The sequence below is a fragment of the Lonchura striata genome, chromosome 5 (genome assembly GCF_046129695.1).
Source record: "Lonchura striata isolate bLonStr1 chromosome 5, bLonStr1.mat, whole genome shotgun sequence".
Classification (NCBI taxonomy): domain Eukaryota; kingdom Metazoa; phylum Chordata; class Aves; order Passeriformes; family Estrildidae; genus Lonchura; species Lonchura striata.
The window spans coordinates 72,648,510-72,666,867 of record NC_134607.1 but is presented as its reverse complement, the minus strand read 5'-3'; the positions used below and the strand labels follow the sequence as shown (position 1 = coordinate 72,666,867).

Sequence of the window (18,358 nt, the reverse complement as noted above, 5' to 3'; positions counted from 1 at the left end):
AATACAAATGTGTATACTCTAATAAATATTCAATATAACATTGATCATATTAGAAATTGTGCCAATTATATCTACTACACATTGTGAGGACCCCAGGCTTGCTCTGGGGTTTCATCTGGTGGTAAAATTTCTTCTCCAAGCTGTGCTTCCAAAGAAAAACTGCGCAGGCTCTTGTTGTTCGGTCTCAAGGCATTTTATATATGGTACATTACGTGTTACGTGTCTACAGTTTTCCCCAATGCCTATTCCCTATATTAAATGGTGATTTTCTATCTTTTATATGGTACATTACGTGTTACGTGTTTACAGTTTCTCCCCAATGCCCATTACCTACATTAAATTATTTTCTATCTTTTATATGGCACATTACGTGTTACATGTTCACAGTTTTCCCCAATGACTATTACCTATATTAAATGGTGCTTTTCTATCTTTTATATGGCACATTACGTGTTCCATGGTTACAGTTTTCCCCAATGACTATTACCTATATTAAATGGTGATTTTCTATCTTTTATATGGTACCTTATGTGTTACATGTTTACAGTTTTTCCCCAATGCCTATTCCCTATATTAAATGGTGCTTTTCTATCTTTTATATGGTACATTACGTGTTCCATGGTTACAGTTTTCCCCAATGCCTATTTCCTATATTAAATGGTGATTTTCTATCTTTTATATGGTACATTACGTGTTACATGGTTACAGTTTTCCCCAATGCCTATCACCTATATTAAATGGTGCTTTTCTATCTTTTATATGGGACATTACGTGTTACATGGTTACAGTTTTCCCCAATATCTATTGCCTATATTAAATGGTGCTTTTCTACTCTAAACCAATCTGTGAGTGCCAACATCACCAAGAACATGGAGGCGAGGAGGAAGAAGGAGGAAGAACAGGATCAGCCCACTTTCCTCCATCTTAGAACTTCTGACCCCCATGTACAAAGTGAAAACCCCCCTGGACAGGTGCTAAAACCCCCCTGTACAATACCAAAAAATTTCCCTCTGTTTTGTAACGATTTCTACTATAACATCTAAACTTTTGTGACTTCTTGTTCTTCCTGCAAGGTTGGTCAATTGTTCCATGGTTCAAACCCAAAATCCCAGCTGTTTGCCTGCCAGGGTCTCAAATGCTTCTGACCAAGGCCTGGAACCTCCAAAAATGTCTGAGGGATGTTTTGAATTCCGACAACACAAAACACAAGGAATGGCGTGAATTATATTTACTACACATAACGGCCCCGACGTGGCTGTAACATGGCCCGGACATGGCAGTGACATGGCCCGGACATGGCAGTGACATGGCCCTGACATGGCCCCGTGTTATTTCGGGTCCCGGTGTGGCCCGGGGAGCGCTCCCGGGGGCACGATGGTCTCGGCCACCAGCGGCGCCGGCTCCGGCGGCGGCTCCGGGCCGAGGCGCAGCGCGGCCTGCAGCTCCCGGCGGCCCTCGGCGCTCAGGGTCCCCTCGTGGTGCAGCCGCAGCCAGGGCTGGCCTGGGGACGGGGGCACGGAGGGGTTATCGGGGATCTGAGCCCCCCAGGTACCCCCAGATATCCCCCAGATATCATCCAGATATTACCCCAGATATCCCCCCAGATATCCCCCAGATATCCCCCAGATATCCCCCAGATATCATCCAGATATTACCCCAGATCCCCCCAGATATCCCCAGATATTCCCCCCAGATATCCCCAGATATTCCCCCAGATATTCCCCAGATATCGTCCAGATATTCCCCCCAGATATCCCCCAGATACCCCCCAGATATTCCCCCAGATATCCCCCAGATATCCCCCAGATATCCCCAGATATTCCCCCCAGATATCCCCCAGATATCCCCCCAGATATCCCCTCAGATCCCCCCAGATACCCTCCAGATATCCCCCCCAGATATTCCCCAGATACCCCCCAAATATCCCCCCAGATATCCCCCAGATATCCCGAGATATTCCCCCCAGATATCCCCCCAGATATCCCCCCAGATCCCCCCAGATATCCCCCAGATATCCCCCCAGATATCCCCCAGATACCCTCCAGATATTCCCCCCAGATATCCCCGCAGATATCCCCCCAGATATCCCCCAGATATTCCCCCCAGATATCCCGCAGATCCCCCCAGATATCCCCCCCGATACCCCCCAGATATCCCCCCAGATATCCCCGAGATCCCCCAGATATCCCCCAGATATCCCCCCCGATACCCCCCAGATATCCCCCCAGATCCCCCCAGATATCCCCCAGATATCCCCCCCGATACCCCCCAGATATCCCCCCAGATCCCCCCAGATATCCCCCCAGATACCCCCCAGGTATCCCCCCATATCCCCCAAACCGGGGCTCTCCTGAGGGAGGGGCACACGGGGGTCATGGGGGGCTCAGATCCCCCCCGATCCCCCCAACCCGGGTGCACCCGCAGCCGGGGCTGGCCTGGGTCGGGGCACCCATGGGTGTCGGGGTCCCCGAGCCCCCTCACCTGCCCGCAGGTGCTGCCCGGTGCCCACCAGCAGCTCGGCGCCCACGCGGGGGTTCACGGGGTCCCCGGCCCGCGAGCGGCCCGCGCCCAGCCCGTGCAGCACCCGCGCCAGGGGCAGCGCCCGCACCGCCTGCACCCAGCCTGGGACACGGGGGACAGGGGCTGGACACGGGGGACAGGGACACGGGGGACAGGGGCTGCACACGGGGGACAGGGACACGGGGGACAGGGGGGGGACACGGGGGACAGGGACACGGGGGACAGGGGCTGCACACGGGGGACAGGGACACGGGGGGACAGGGGCTGCACACGGGGGACAGGGACACGGGGGGACACGGGGGGGACACGGGGGACAGGGACACGGGGGATAGGGGCTGCACACGGGGGACAGGGACACGGGGGGACACGGGGGGACAGGGGCTGCACACGGGGGACAGGGACACGGGGGGACACGGGGGGACACGGGGGACAGGGACACGGGGGGACACGGGGGGACACGGGGGACAGGGACACGGGGGATAGGGACACGGGGGGACACGGGGGGCAGGGACACGGGGGACAGGGACACGGGGGGACAGGGGGGACACGGGGGACAGGGACACGGGGGGACACGGGGGGACAGGGGCTGCACACGGGGGACAGGGACACGGGGGGACACGGGGGGACAGGGGCTGCACACGGGGGACAGGGACACGGGGGATAGGGACACGGGGGGACAGGGGCTGCACACGGGGGACAGGGACACGGGGGACAGGGGCTGCACACGGGGGGACAGGGGCTGCACACGGGGGACAGGGACACGGGGCACAGGGACACGGGGGGACAGGGGCTGCACACGGGGGACAGGGACACGGGGGGACAGGGGCTGGACCGGGGGGACACGGGGGGGACACGGGGGGGACACGGGGGACAGGGACACGGGGGGGACACGGGGGGCAGGGACACGGGGATGTCAGGGACATGTGGGGCAGGAGAGTTTGGGGGACACCCAGAACACGGGATTGGGAATCAGGGACCCTCGAGGCACAACGTGTGGGGCAGGGGGATTGGGGACCCCCAAGCACAGAAGATGGGGGGCAGGGGGTGCAGGTGAGGACTCCCAAGGTGGGGGGAATGATCCAGGGGAGTCTTGAGCATCCCAGAGAGGGGCAGGGGGTGAAGGGGGAGTGGGGGGTCGGGGGTCCCCCATACCTTCCTGCGGCGCGGGCAGCTCCTCGCACACCTTGGCCTCGCCCAGGAGCTGGCGGCGCTGGGCGGGGGTCCCGGCGCAGAGACCCCGGGCGGTGTCGGGGGGCACCCCCTGCGCCCCCAGCATGGCCTCGAACGTGCCCAGGGCCGAGCCATCGTCCAGGGCCCGGGCCAGGCGCTCCCGGCCCTGCTCGGCCCCCGCAGCCATCCCGCACTGCCACAGCAGCACCCCGCCTGTCCCCGCACCGGGACACGGGCTGGGACCCCCGCGGGACCCCCAAACACCGCCCCACAGCCCCCTGCTCCATCCCGCACTGCCACAGCAGCACCCCGCCTGTCCCCGAACAGGGACACGGGCTGGGACCCCCGCGGGACCCCCAAACACCGCCCCACAGCCCCCTGCTCCATCCCGCACTGCCACAGCAGCACCCCGCCTGTCCCCGAACAGGGACACGGGCTGGGACCCCCGCGGGACCCCAAACACCGCCCCACAGCCCCATCCCTGTCCCCCCGTGTCACACTGACCCAGGGCGGTGTCGCAGGTCGGAGGCTGTCCCCATCCCTCTCCCCATCCCTGTCCCCCCGTGTCCCCCCGTGTCACACTGACCCAGGGCGGTGTCACAGGTCAGGGGGCTGTCCCCATCCCTGTCCCCATCCCTGTCCCCATCCCTGTCCCCCCGTGTGACACTGACCCAGGGCGGTGTCGCAGGTCGGGGGGCTGTCCCCATCCCTGTCCCCATCCCTGTCCCCCCGTGTCACACTGACCCAGGGCGGTGACCAGGTGTCACAGGTCAGGGGGCTGTCCCCTGTCCCTGTCCCCCCGTGTCCCCCGTGTCGCCCACTGACCCAGGGCGGTGTGACAGGTCAGGGGGCTGTCCCCATCCCTGTCCCCATCCCTGTCCCCCGTGTCACCCACTGACCCAGGGCGGTGACCAGGTGTCGCAGGTCGGGGGCTGTCCCCATCCCTGTCCCCATCCCTGTCCCCCCGTGTCACCCACTGACCCAGGGCAGTGTCACAGGTCGGAGGCTGTCCCCATCCCTGTCCCCATCCCTGTCCCCCCGTGTCCCCCGTGTGACACTGACCCAGGGCGGTGTCACAGGTCGGAGGCTGTCCCCATCCCTGTCCCCCCGTGTCCCCCGTGTGACACTGACCCAGGGCGGTGACCAGGTGTCACAGGTCGGAGGCTGTCCCCATCCCTGTCCCCCCGTGTCCCCCGTGTCACACTGACCCAGGGCGGTGACCAGGTGTCGCAGGTCGGGGGCTGTCCCCATCCCTGTCCCCCCGTGTCCCCCGTGTCACACTGACCCAGGGCGGTGACCAGGTGTCGCAGGTCGGGCGGGCCGCCTCCCCCCAGGCACTGCAGCGCCTCCAGCACCTCCAGCGCGTTGCCCACGGCGCGGCCCAGCGGCTGCTCCATGCGGCTCAGCAGGGCCGCGGTGCGGATGCCCAGGCGGGTGCCCACCTCCACCTGCGGGGACACGCGTGGGTGGCGGGGACAGCGGGCGGGGACGGGGACGGGGACGGGGACGGGGACAGGGATGGGGACAGGGACAGGGACGGGGACGGGGACAGGAACGGGGACGGGGACGGGGACGGGGACGGGGACAGGGACAGGGACAGGGACAGGGGACGGGGACGGGGACAGGGACGGGGGACAGGGACGGGGACGGGGACCGGGACAGGGACAGCGGGCAGGGATGGACAGGGACGGGGACGGGGACAGGGACGGGGACAGCGGGCAGGGACGGGGACAATGGGCAGGGACGGGGACAGGGATGGGGACAGGGGTAGGGGACAAGCAGGAACAGGGGCGGCGGGCAGGGACAGGAGCAGGGACAGGCAGGGCAGTGGGAAGGAGAACAGACAGGGACAAGGGACAGCGGGCAGGGACAGGAGTAGAGACAGTGGGAATGGCCCGGGACAGCAGGGACAGGGACAGGAGCAGGGACAGGGACAGGAGCAGGGACAGCCATTGATAGGGACAGGGACAGCAGGGACAGGGACAGGAGCAGGGACAGGAGCAGGGACAGCGGGAATGGCCCGGGACAGCAGGCAGGGACAGGGACAACAGGGACAGCAGGGACAGGGGACAGGGGACAGGGGCAGGGGTCGCGGCGGTCCCCGAGGTCCCACCAGGCTCCACGCCAGCTCCCGCGCGCTCTCCTGCGTGGGGTACAGCGCCGCCTCCCCGAACTTCACATCGAGCACCAGCGCCGAGAGCCGCTCCGCCGCCTTCTTGCTGAGGATGGAGGCTGGGCCGGGCGGGGGGTCACCGCCGGCGCCCCTCCCGTGCCCCCGCGTGTCCCCGCGCCCCGTGTCCCCACGCACCGGTGATGAGGGGCAGGCTGTCCACGGTGGCCGTGACGTCGCGCAGCCCGTAGAGCACCCGGTCCGCGGGCGCCAGCTCCGCACTCTGCCCCACGATGCAGCAGCCCACCCGTGCCAGGATGCGCTGCATCTGCACCCAGTGACACCCAGTGACACCCAGGGACACCCAGGGACACCCAGTGACACCCCAGTGGCACCCAGGGACACCCAGTGGCACCCAGGGACACCCAGGGACACCCAGGGACACCCCAGTGACAGCCAGTGACACCCAGAGACACCCAGAGACACCCCAGTGACACCCCAGTGACACCCAGTGGCACCCAGGGACACCCAGGGACACCCCAGTGACACCCCAGTGACACCCCAGTGACACCCCAGTGACACCCAGTGGCACCCCAGACACCCAGTGCCACCCAGTGCCACCCACACAACCCAAGGCCACCCCACCCATCTTCACCTGCCCCCTTTTGGGACCCCATGAGAACCCACAACCCATTGGCGCCTGTCCCCCATCAGTGGCACCCACGCCCTCTTCGGAGCCCTTGGGCACCCCATTGTCACCCCCCACCCCGGTTAGACCCCATGGCCACCCCGGTGTCACCCCCACCCCAGTGAGACCCCATGGCCACCCCGGTGTCACCCCCACCCCTCCGGAGCCGCGGTGCCACCCGGCCCGGCTCCTGCGGGGCGCGGGGGTGTCCTCGGTGTCCCCTCACCCGCCACCCCCCATCGTCACCTCCTCGGGGCTCTGCGAGACGCGAAACCCGGGAATGGCCTCCAGCTTGTCCAAGGTGCCCCCGGTGTGGCCCAGCCCGCGCCCGCTGATCATGGGCACCTGCGGGTGGGCACGGGTGGGCGCAGGGGCTCGGGTACCCCCGGTCCCTGCCCCACCGCCGGGTCCCCTCCCTCACCTTGCAGCCGCAGGCGGCCAGCGCGGGGGCCAGGGCCAGGCTGACCTTGTCCCCAACGCCACCGGTCGAGTGCTTGTCCACCAGCAGCCCGTGCCAGGCGGGCGGCCAGGCCAGCGTCCGGCCGGAGCCGGCCATGGCCCGGCTCAGCGCCAGCGTCTCCGCCGCGTCCATGCCCCGCAGCCGGATGGCCATCAGCATGGCACCTGGGGTGGCAGCACCCGGGCTGTCACCTCCCCGCTGCCCTCCCCTGTCCCCGGCCTGAGCCGCGCCCCGCAGACAGATGCCACCTGCGTGGGCACCCGGGGACACGCGCGGCCACCTCCGTGCCCTCCCCGGGACCCCCACCCAGCCGCATCCCCTGCCGTGACCCTCTGCCACGCCCGGGGTCCCCCTGCCGTGACCCTCTGCCACGCCCGGGGTCCCCCTGCCACCCTCCCTCGGGGTCCCCAGCTGTGTCCCCCGCTCATGACACGTCCTGCAGTCCCTCTCTTGTCCTCCCAGGGTGGTCCCCCAGCCGTGTCCCCTCCCCAGGACCCCCCGGCACATCTCGGGGTTGCCCTTGCTGTCCCTCCCGCTGCTGCCACCCCCCTGCCCGTGTCACTCCCTGGCCGTGTCCCCGCGGCTCTCCCCACCGCGTCCCCGGCCGTGTCGCCCCTCCCGGCCCCGCGGTGTCCCCGCGTCCCTCCCGCCCGCACCGATCTGCCCCTGCTGCGCGGTGCCCTCGGTGACGCCGCGCACGAAGCTCCGGATCTCGGCGTCCTCCAGGCGCTCCCCGTCCCGCTTCTTGCGGATCAGGGCCGGGAGAGGGCTCGGGGCGTCCATCCCTGTCCCGGGACAGCTGGCACCGCGATTTGGCCCTGCCACCACCCCGAAGTGGCAGCGATGGCACCCACGGCCGCCCCCCGGTGCCGGGACCTGCCCGTGCCCGTCCGAGTCCCGTGCCCGGCCTGGCCCCGTTCCCGGTGCCCGCTGCCCGCAGGCGGTTCCGGCCCGTGGACTCTGAGCCCGGGGCACGGGAGAGGCCGTGGCACGGAGGTGGCACGGGGGGTGACACGAGGGGCGGCCCCCGCGTCTCTCATTCGCCGTGGGTGCTCGCAGGTGATGCCCTGCCAGGGATCCCCCCCCATCCCACAGATCCCGCAGGGTCCTGGAGGTGCGACACGCGTGTCCCCTCCCTGCCCCGTGTCCCCTCCCTGCCCCGTGTCCCTCCCTGTCCCCTCCCTGCCCCGTGTCCCCTCCGTGTCCCCGTGTCCCCTCCGTGCCCCGTGTCCCCTCCCTGTCCCCATGTCCCTCCGTGTCCCGTGTCCCTCCGTGTCCCGTGTCCCCTCCGTGTCCCGTGTCCCCTCCGTGTCCCCTCCCTGCCCCGTGTCCCCTCCCTGCCCCGTGTCCCTCCCTGTCCCCTCCCTGCCCCGTGTCCCCTCCGTGTCCCCATGTCCCTCCGTGCCCCGTGTCCCCTCCGTGTCCCCGTGTCCCCTCCCTGCCCCGTGTCCCTCCGTGCCCCGTGTCCCCTCCGTGTCCCCGTGTCCCCTCCCTGCCCCGTGTCCCTCCCTGCCCCGTGTCCCCTCCGTGTCCCTCCCTGCCCCGTGTCCCCTCCCTGTCCCCATGTCCCTCCGTGTCCCGTGTCCCCTCCGTGCCCCGTGTCCCCTCCGTGTCCCCGTGTCCCTCCGTGTCCCGTGTCCCTCCCTGCCCCGTGTCCCCTCCCTGTCCCGTGTCCCCGTGTCCCTCCCTGTCCCGTGTCCCTCCCTGTCCCGTGTCCCTCCCTGTCCCGTGTCCCCAGAGCCCCCCACGCCCCCAGGTCCCGGCTGGGCTGCGCTGGGGTGGGACTGGGGCAGGGAGAGGGTCGCTGGCACATCCCTCACCCTGGCACGACCCACCCCACCACGGGGTCCCCCCTCCGTAGCCTCGCCAGGGGCTCCCTCAGGGTGGGCTTTAGGGGACCCCCGGCCCCCGTGCGACGCGGCGGGGCAGAAGGAGAGCGAGCGGTGCTGCTGCGGTTCGTGTTTGTCACACGCGGCCGGTGTCCCCCCGTCCCCGCCGCCTACGGGCGCGGGTCCATCACGGGGACCACGCACTCCGAGTAGCGCACACCGAAGCTCTGGCCTTTTCTCCGGTCCTGCGGGAGCACAGCGGCGGCGTGAAGGTGCGGGGCGGTGGCTCCCCGCCGCCCCAGCCCTGTCCCTGCCGCCGTGCCCCTCACCTGCTTGGGGTAGTAGTCGCTGGGGCCGGGCGTTCCGGAGGCCGGGCTGGGGCGGCTCCGCCCCGCCAAGGTGCAGCGGGGCGCCCGCGCCATGTACACGTTGGTGTCCACGGCGCCGTAGTTGTTGGGTCCGGGGGTCTGCGGGGACAGGGGCGGGTGGTGGCACCCCCTGGATGCCTGTACCCCGCACCCTCGGGACCCACAGCCCCTCCACCCTGCACTCTTGGCACCCCAGGCTCCTTGATACCCCACGGACCCCTCAAACCCCACACCATTGGTACCCCAATCCCATAGACCCCTGGCACCCCACACCCTTGGTACTGTGACCCCACGGACCCCACACCCTTGGTACTGTGACCCCACGGACCCCTGGCACCCCACACCCTTGGTATTCTGACCCCACGGACCCCTGGCACCCCACACCCTTGGTATTCTGACCCCACGGACCCCTGGCACCCCACACTCCTGGTACCTGAGCCCTCCGGACCCTGATAGCCCCGATCCCAGTCCCGCAGCACCCCAGTCCCTTTGCACCCGACCCCCAGCCCCCCCATTCTCCCGGCCCCCCAGCCCCCTGCTCCCCAGCCCCCACCTTTTTCTCGTCGTCGAAGATGCTGGGGCCTCGCCCCGTCATGGTGTATTGGGGGGTCGATGTCTTGGTCGCCAGGCGGGGACCCATCACGGGTGGCAGCTGGTAGGTGGCAGGGCCTGGCGGGGGGACATGGCTCGGGGGACATCGGGGGGACATCGGGGGGACACGGCTCGGGGGGTCACGGCTCGGGGGGACATCGGGGGGTCGCGGCTCGGGGGGTCACGGCTCGGGGGGTCACGGCTCGGGGGGACATCGGGGGGTCGCGGCTCGGGGGGTCACGGCTCGGGGGGACATCGGGGGGACATCGGGGGGTCGCGGCTCGGGGGGACATCGGGGGCTCACGGCTCGGGGGACACGGCTCGGGGGTCGCGGCTCGGGGGGACACGGGGCTCCACCCTCCCGCGGCTGGGGAGGGAAGGCTCAGCCCCGCGGCTCTGGGCGCCTCAGCCCGGCCAGGGGATGTCGGTGTGGCCCAGGGGGATGGAGGATCCCAGCCCGAGGAGGAGATTGGGGAACCCCGCCGGCCCACAGGACATTGGGGGTCCCGGCCCAGTCCAACATTTGGAATGATGGGGATCCCAGCCCCGGTGGGTGTTGGAGGTTCCAGCCCAGCCCCGGGGAGATGACGGGGTGCCAGCCCCGGGGGGACGCGGGGGTCCCTCCCACCCCTCACCTGGCGTCGGCGGGGCTTTGTCCGTGCGGCTGCGGGCCCGCATGGAGCAGGCGGGGGCCGAGGGCAGGGTCACCCTGTTGGCCCGCTCCGGGAAATAATGCGCTGCAAGAGGGGCGAGCGGGGCTCAGCCGGGCGGCTCCGGGCACGGCCGCCCCTCACTCACCCGGCCCGGAGCTCCGGGCAGCGGCCGCCCCTCACTCACCCGGCCCGGAGCTCCGGGCAGCGGCCGCCCCTCACTCACCTGGCCCGGGCACGGCCGCCCCTCACTCACCCGGCCCGGAGCTCCGGGGAGCGGCCGCCCCTCACTCACCTGGCCCGGGTGAGTTTCTGGCCCGGCTCTCCCGGGCGCGGCCGCCCCTCACTCACCTGGCCCGGGCTTGGCCGCTCCTCACTCACCTGGCCCGGGCTTGGCCGCCCCTCACTCACCTGGCCCGGGCTTGGCCGCCCCTCACTCACCTGGCCCGGGTGAGTTTCTGGCCCGGCTCTCCCGGGCGCGGCCGCCCCTCACTCGCCTGGCCCGGGCTTGGCCGCCCCTCACTCGCCTGGCCCGGGCTTGGCCGCCCCTCACTCACCTGGCCCGGGCTTGGCCGCCCCTCACTCACCTGGCCCGGGCGTGCTGCTGGCCCGGCTCTCCCGGGCGTGGCCGCCCCTCACTCACCTGGCCCGGGCGCGGCCGCCCCTCACTCACCTGGCCCGGGCGTGCTGCTGGCCCGGCTCTCCCGGGCGCGGCCGCCCATGGTGAAGGCGGGTCCGCGGTCGCGGCCGCGGGCGGTGCAGCCGGCGGGCACCAGGTACTGCGGGCCGGGCGAGCGCGGCTCCTCGGGGCCCCCCAGCCGCAGCCCGAAGCTGTAGGCGGGGGCGCGGCGGCCGGAGGGGTCGCGGGGGTCTCTGCCTGGGGGCGAGCGGGGGCTCGGTGGGACTCGGCGCCCCCGGGCCCGGCGCCCCCCGGGCCCCGCCGCCCCGCACTCACCGATGCCGCCGGGGATGCCGTACTTGGGCCCGGGGCTGCGGAACGCGGCCGAGGTGGGCGCCCGGGGCCGGTGCGGTCTCCAGGGGCCCACCCAGGCGGAGCTGGGCGCGGGGGGTCCCGCCGGTGCCATCGCGGCCTCGGGGGTCTCGGGGGGACACGGGGGCGGCCCCGGCGCGGCTGCCCGGGCGGAGCGGGGCGGCGGCAGCGGGGACGGCGCTGTTGGTGGCAGCGGCGCCCTGGTGACAAGCGACTCCGGGTCCGCCGTGTCACAATGGCCGCGGGGTTCCAGCGCTTCGTGCCCCCGCCGGGCTCAGCGCCCCGGGGTGACGGCACGGACAGCGCCCGGCAGGAACGCCGGGAGCCCCACGGACACAGCCCGGCGAAGCACGGCTGCGTCCCGGTGGAGGCAGCCCAAAAATGCACCCCGTGGGAGCGTCCCATTGATATATCCCAAAAATACAGCTCATGGGAACATCCCGATGGAGGCACCCCAAAAATGCACCCCGTGGGAACGTCCCATTGATATATCCCAAAAATGCACCCCGTGGGAGCGTCCCGATGGATGAACCCCAAAAATACACCCCGTGGGAACGTCCCGATGGGTACATCCCAATAGATGTATCCCAAAAATACACCCCATGTGTACATGCCATGATAAATCCGCAAAAATACACCCCGTGGATACATCCCGATGGAGGCACCCCAAAAATGCACCCCGTGGGAACGTCCCATTGATATATCCCAAAAATGCACCCCGTGGGAACGTCCCATTGATATATCCCAAAAATGCATCCCGTGGGAACGTCCCATTGATATATCCCAAAAATACAGCTCATGGGAACATCCCGATGGATGCACCCCAAAAATACACCCCGTGGGAGCATCCCGATGGGTACATCCCAATAGATGCATCCCAAAAACACACCCCATGTGTACATGCCATGATATATCCGCAAAAATACACCCCGTGGGAGTATCCCGATGGATGCACCCCAAAAATGCATCCCGTGGGAACATCCCATTGATATATCCCAAAAACACACCCCGTGGGAACGTCCCATTGATATATCCCAAAAATACAGCTCATGGGAACATCCCGATGGATGCACCCCAAAAATGCACCCCGTGGATACATCCCGATGGAGGCACCCCAAAAATGCACCCCGTGGGAGCATCCCGATGGGTACATCCCAATAGATGTATCCCAAAAATACACCCCATGTGTACATGCCATGATATATCCTCAAAAATACACCCCGTGGGAGCGTCCCCATGGAGGCACCCCAAAAATGCATCCCGTGGGAACGTCCCATTGATATATCCCAAAAATACAGCTCATGGGAACATCCCGATGGATGCACCCCAAAAATGCACCCCGTGGGAATGTCCCGATGGAGGCACCCCAAAAATGCACCCCGTGGATACATCCCGGTGGAGGCACCCCAAAAATACACCCCGTGGATACATCCCGATGGAGGCACCCCAAAAATACACCCCGTGGATACATCCCGATGGGTACATTCCAATAGATGCATCCCAAAAACACACCCCATGTGTACATGCCATGATATATCCGCAAAAATACACCCCGTGGATACATCCCGGTGGATGCACCCCAAAAATGCACCCCGTGGGAGCATCCCGGTGGATGCACCCCAAAAATGCACCCCGTGGGAGCATCCCGGTGGATGCACCCCAAAAATGCACCCAATGGATTGACCCCCAGCACACCCATGGGTACATCCCGATGGATGCACCCCAAAAATACACCCCGTGGATTGACCCCCAGCACCCCCAGAAATACATCCTAATGGATACATCCCAATGGATATATCCCAAAAATGCACCCCGTGGGAACATCCCGATGGATGAACCCCAAAAATGCACCCCGTGGGTACACTCCAATGGATGCACCCCAAAAATACACGCCGTGGGTGCGCCCCTGGCACACCCCGTATCTGCCCCCCCAGAACCCCACATCTGACCCCCCCCAGCCCGTGGGGAGGACAGGAGGGACACGGGGACACGGGGGGGACACGGGGACAGCGGGGGACATGGGGGGACACGGGGGGACACGGGGGACACGGGGGATGTGGGGACATGTGGGGGACACGGGGACATGTGGGGGGACATGGGGACATGTGGGGGACATGAGGACACAGGGGATGTGGGGACATGGGGACACGGGGGACACGGGGGACACGGGGGGACATGGGGGACACAGGGACGCTGGGGGACGCGGGGGGACGCGGGGGGACACGGGGGGACACGGGGGATGTGGGGACATGGGGGACACGGGGGACACGGGGGACACGGGGGGACATGGGGGGACACGGGGGGACACGGGGGATGTGGGGACACGGGGTGACACGGGGGGGCCCCGCGGGGTCCCTGTGCCCTGTCAGTGTCACCCGTGGGGCGCAGACACAGCCGGGGGACACGGGGGATACACGGGGGGGTCCCGGTGCTTCGCTGGCTTTATTGGGGGGCTCCGTGCGGGGTGGGGGGGTTCGGGGGTGCAGGAGAGGGGTTTGGGGGGCAGAAGGTGGGATTTGGGGGGCAGGGGATGGGATTGGGGCACGGGGGGTGGGATTTAGGGGGCAGGGGGTGGGATTTGGGGGACAGGGGGTGGGATTTGGGGGGCAGGGGGTGGGATTTGGGGCACGGGGGGTGGGATTTGGGGCACAGGGGGTGGGATTTGGGGGGCAGCGCAGCAGGGGCAGGGTCGGGAGCAGGTTTGGGGTCGGGACGGGTTTAGGGACGGGACGCAGGGCGGGGGTCGGCCCGGGCCGGGGGCGGCGCGGGGGTCGCGGGCCGGGCCCCCCTAGGCCGGGTGTTTGCAGACGAAGGCTTTGCGCTCGCCGCACGCCTCGCCCTCCCACGCCAGGAACCCTGCGGGGACACGAGCCAGCGCTGCCACGGCGACACGCGGGACACCCCGGCAGCCCCGAGCTGGCCCCGGGCACGCTGCTCCCTCTGTGTCACCTCCTGTCCTTCCTGTCCCTCCCTGTCACCTCCTGTCCTCCCTGTCACCTCCTGTCCCCTGTCCCTGTCCCCGTGTCCCTGTCCCCCTGTCCCTGTCCCCTGTCCCCATGTCACTGTCCCCATGTCCCTGTCCCCCTGTCCCTGTCCCCATGTCACTGTCCCCAGGCCCCTGTCCCCATGCCCCTGTCCCCCTGTCCCTGTCCCTGTCCCCGTGTCCCTCTCCCCATATCCCTGTCCCCATGTCCCTGTCCCCTGTCCCTGTCCCTGTCCCCATGCCCCTGTCCCCATGTCCCTGTCCCCTGTCCCTGTCCCCATGTCACTGTCCCCATGCCCCTGTCCCCCTGTCCCTGTCCCTGTCCCCGTGTCCCTCTCCCCATATCCCTGTCCCCATGTCCCTGTCCCCCTGTCACTGTCCCCCTGTCACTGTCCCTTGTCCCTGTCCCCGTGTCCCTCACCTGCCGAGTCCTCCAGGGCCACGCAGGGCTGTCCCTTGGGGCCATCGTCCCCGTCCCAGGCCCAGTAGTGGCGCGGGGAGCCGTCAGCCCAGAGCCAGCCCTGGCGCTGGGACAGGGACACGGGGGGACACGGTGAGACGGGGACACGGGGGGACACGGGGGACACGGGGGGACACGGGGGAGACATGGGGGGGACACGGTGAGATGGGGACACGGTGAGATGGGGACACGGGGGGACACGGTGAGACGGGGACACGGGGGGGACATGCATGACAGTGTGGGTGGCACACAGGTAGCGCCGCGGGGACACTGGGACACCGGGGTGGGACAGCAGGGTGGGACACCGGGGCACACCGGGGAGGGACAGCAGGGGACACCAGGGTGGGACACCAGGGCACACCGGGGAGGGACAGCAGGGTGGGACACCGGGGCACACCGGGGTGGGACACCGGGGCACACCGGGGGACACCGGGGCACACCGGGGAGGGACAGCAGGGGTGGCAGGCGGGCCCGGCCCGGCCCGGCCCGTACCCGCCGCTGCAGGCCGATCCAGACGCTGTCGTCCCTGTCCCTGTCCCCGTCCCTGTCGCCGTCCTTGTCGCCGTCCCGGTCGCCGTCCCTGTCGCCGTCCCGCCGCCGCGGCCGCCGCGCGATGAAGGCGGCGAGCGCCCGGTGCTCCTCGGGGCTGTGCAGCGAGGCCAGGTGCCCCCCGCGGGTGGCCTGGCACCACGCCTGGGGACAGCGCCGCGTTCAGGGGGGTCCCGGGGCTTGGGGGGGACCCCCGAGCCCCCCGAGCCCCCCGCACCCACCTCAGCCCGCCGCCAGCTCAGCTGCTGCCCGAAGTAGCCGTAGCAGTGACCCCCGAAGGACAGCCAGCCCCGGCGACAGCGGGTGGCACCGGCGCCTGCGGGGACAGCGGGTCACCGGGGGGATTTGGGGGTCACCGCCGCCCCCGGGCCAGAGGGGTCCCGGGAGGATTTGGGGGTCACCGCCGCCCCCGGGCCAGGGGGGACCCGGGGGGATTTGGGGGTCACCGCCACCCCCCGGCCGGGGGAACCCGGGGGGATTTGGGGGTCACCGCCGCCCCCGGCCGGGGGAACCCGGGGGAATTTGGGGGATTTGGGGGTCACCGCCACCCCCGGGCCAGGGGGGACCCGGGGGGATTTGGGGGGATCAGGGCTCGGGAGGGGAGGACTTTGGGGGGTCAGGGTCCGGCCGGGGGGGCTTTGGGGGGTCACGGCACCGCCGGCCCGGTTTGAGGGGCTGGGGGCGGGAAGCAGAGGGGGGGCAGGGGGCGCTTTGGGGGTCTCACAGTGAGGGTGGGGGATCTGTGTGAGATTCGGGGGTCTCGGGGCGCAATCTGGGGGGTCAGGGTGCAGTTTGAGGTTTCAGGGCACAGTTTGGGGGTCTTGGGGTGCAGTTTGGGGGCTCACGGAGCAGTTTGGGGTCTCAGGGCGCAGTCTGGGGGGTCAGGGCGCAGTTTGGGGTTTCAGGGCACAATTTGGGGGTCTCGGGGCGCAGTTTGGGGTTTCAGGGCGCAGTTTGGGGTTTCAGGGCGCAGTTTGGGGTCAGGACGCAGTTTGGGGTTTCAGGACACAGTCTGGGGGGTCAGGGCAGTTTTGGGGGGTCAGGACACAGTCTGGGGGGTCAGGGCGCAGTTTGGGGGTCTCACCCGGCAGTTTGGGGGGCAGCACCAGGCACCCCAGCAGGCAGAGCCCCAGGAAGGCGGCGGGACCCATCCTCAGCCTTCCTGCCACGGGGGACGTGCAGAGCTGGGGGGCGGCCGGCACCCCCAAGACCCTCAGCCCCGGCACCCCCAGGGACCCCCGAACCCCTTGGGACCCCCAGGGACCCCTGAACCCCCCGACACACCCAGGGAACCCCGAACCCCCCGGCACCCCCGAACCCCCCGACACACCCAACACTCCCCAGCCCCGGCACCCCCAGGACCCCCGAACCCCGCAGCACCCCCAGCACCCCCCGGTACCTCTCGGTTCCCGCGGCGTCCCGGCTGAGCGGGCCGGGGGCTCCCGGATCCTTTATAGGCCCGGCCGGGGGCGGGCGCGGGGGCCGGGCCGGGCACCGGAGCCGCTGGCACCGCATCAAAGGCGCGGGTGACGCTGGCACCCCGAAACGCACCCCTGGGCACCCCGAAACGCACCCCTGGGCACCTTGAACTGCACCCCTGGGCACCCCGAACCGCTCCCGGGAAATGGGGGTCCCCCCGGGAATGGGGGTCCCCCCGGGAATGGGGGTCTCCCCGGGAACGGGGGTCGCCCCCGGGGAATGGGGGTCCTCCCGGGAATGGGGGTCCCCCCGGGAATGGGGGTCGCCCCCGGGGAATGGGGGTCTCCCCGGAAATGGGGGTCGCCCCCGGGGAATGGGGGTCCCCCCGGGAATGGGGGAATGGGGGTCCCCCGGGGAATGGGGGTCCCCCGGGGAATGGGGGTCCCCCCGGGGAATGGTGGTCTCCCCGGGAATGGGGGTCCCCCCGGGAATGGGGGTCGCTCGGCTCCGTGTGAGCCCCGGGACGGGCTCGGGGCCGGGAGGGGACGCGGGGGACACCGGAGGGGACCGGGGCCGCCCCCGGGGGGGGGAACGGCGCCGGGAGGGCGCGGGGACATGAGGGAGCTGATGAGGGAATTGATAAGGGAACTGATAAGGGATTTGATTGATAAGGGATTTGAGAAGGGATTTGATAAGGGATCTGAGAAGGGAGGGGGAGCGGGCGCGGCTGCGGCGGACACGGACCGAGGGACAGACAGAGGGACAGACAGAGGGACAGAGAGAGGGACAGACAGACAGACAGAGGGACACGGACAGAGGGACAGGCCCTGAGGGGATGTCACCCCGAGATGGGCTCGGGGTGCGGGACACAGCCCCGGTGCCGGGGTGACCGTGACCCCACGGGACGAGCACCGGGCAGGGGGATGCCCGCGGGGCCGGGTCTCTGTCCCTGTCCCTGTCCGGTCCCCTCTCCCGGGGTATTCCCGGTCCCGGTCCCCTCTCCCGGGGTATTCCCGGTCCCTGTCCCGGTCCCCGTCCCCTCTCCCGGGGTATTCCCGGTCCCTGTCCCGGTCCCCGTCCCCTCTCCCGGGTGTCCCCGGTGCCCGGTCCCGGTCCCTGTCCCCTCTCCCGGGTGTCGCCGGTTCCTGTCCCCTCTCCCGGGTGTCCCCGGTCCCTGTCCCGGTCCCCGTCCCCTCTCCCGGGTGTCCCCGGTCCCGGTCCCGGTCCCCGTCCCCTCTCCCGGGTGTCCCCGGTCCCGGTCCCTGTCCCCTCTCCCGGGTGTCCCCGGTGCCCGGTCCCGGTCTGGCCCCTCGCCCGCCGCTGGCTCCGGGCTGGCGGCGCCGGGCGGGCCGGGAGGGAGGGGACGGTGCCAGCGCGGTGCCACCCGGGGCGCGGCGACCCCCGGGCCGGACACGGCCCAGGAGCTCTGCGCAGGGCCCGGCCGTGCCGCCGTGCCCCGCTGCGCACCCCCGTCACCGGCGTGGGGGCGGGCACGGCCCGGGCACCGGCGCCGGGACGGGAGCGGGGCGGGGAACGGGCACGGAGCAACGGGAATGGGAGCGGGGCACCG

The 18,358-nt window shown here is 68.9% G+C and overlaps 2 protein-coding genes and 1 non-coding gene across 3 annotated transcripts; all 3 read right to left on the bottom strand.

Annotated features, from left to right (window-relative positions):
* Nucleotides 1-1,328: 1,328 nt before the first annotated feature.
* On the bottom strand, nucleotides 1,329-7,731 carry TYMP (thymidine phosphorylase). The gene is made up of 9 exons (XM_077783168.1): nucleotides 7,605-7,731; nucleotides 6,910-7,112; nucleotides 6,735-6,833; nucleotides 5,999-6,128; nucleotides 5,804-5,922; nucleotides 4,976-5,138; nucleotides 3,673-3,903; nucleotides 2,482-2,622; nucleotides 1,329-1,501 (listed from the first exon to the last, which is right to left on the bottom strand). Exons 1-9 carry the CDS (start codon nucleotides 7,729-7,731, stop codon nucleotides 1,329-1,331), a joined length of 1,386 nt encoding a protein of 461 aa, XP_077639294.1.
* Nucleotides 7,732-8,889: 1,158 nt separating this feature from the next.
* On the bottom strand, nucleotides 8,890-9,208 carry CIMAP1B (ciliary microtubule associated protein 1B). The gene is made up of 2 exons (XR_013339959.1): nucleotides 9,107-9,208; nucleotides 8,890-9,022 (listed from the first exon to the last, which is right to left on the bottom strand). It is a non-coding gene; the product is annotated as a ciliary microtubule associated protein 1B (transcript).
* Nucleotides 9,209-14,165: 4,957 nt separating this feature from the next.
* LOC144246285 (rheacalcin-1-like) lies at nucleotides 14,166-16,520 on the bottom strand. The gene is made up of 6 exons (XM_077783149.1): nucleotides 16,454-16,520; nucleotides 15,591-15,685; nucleotides 15,416-15,513; nucleotides 15,307-15,364; nucleotides 14,782-14,887; nucleotides 14,166-14,233 (listed from the first exon to the last, which is right to left on the bottom strand). Exons 1-6 carry the CDS (start codon nucleotides 16,518-16,520, stop codon nucleotides 14,166-14,168), a joined length of 492 nt encoding a protein of 163 aa, XP_077639275.1.
* Between the last annotated feature and the right edge of the window lie 1,838 nt (nucleotides 16,521-18,358).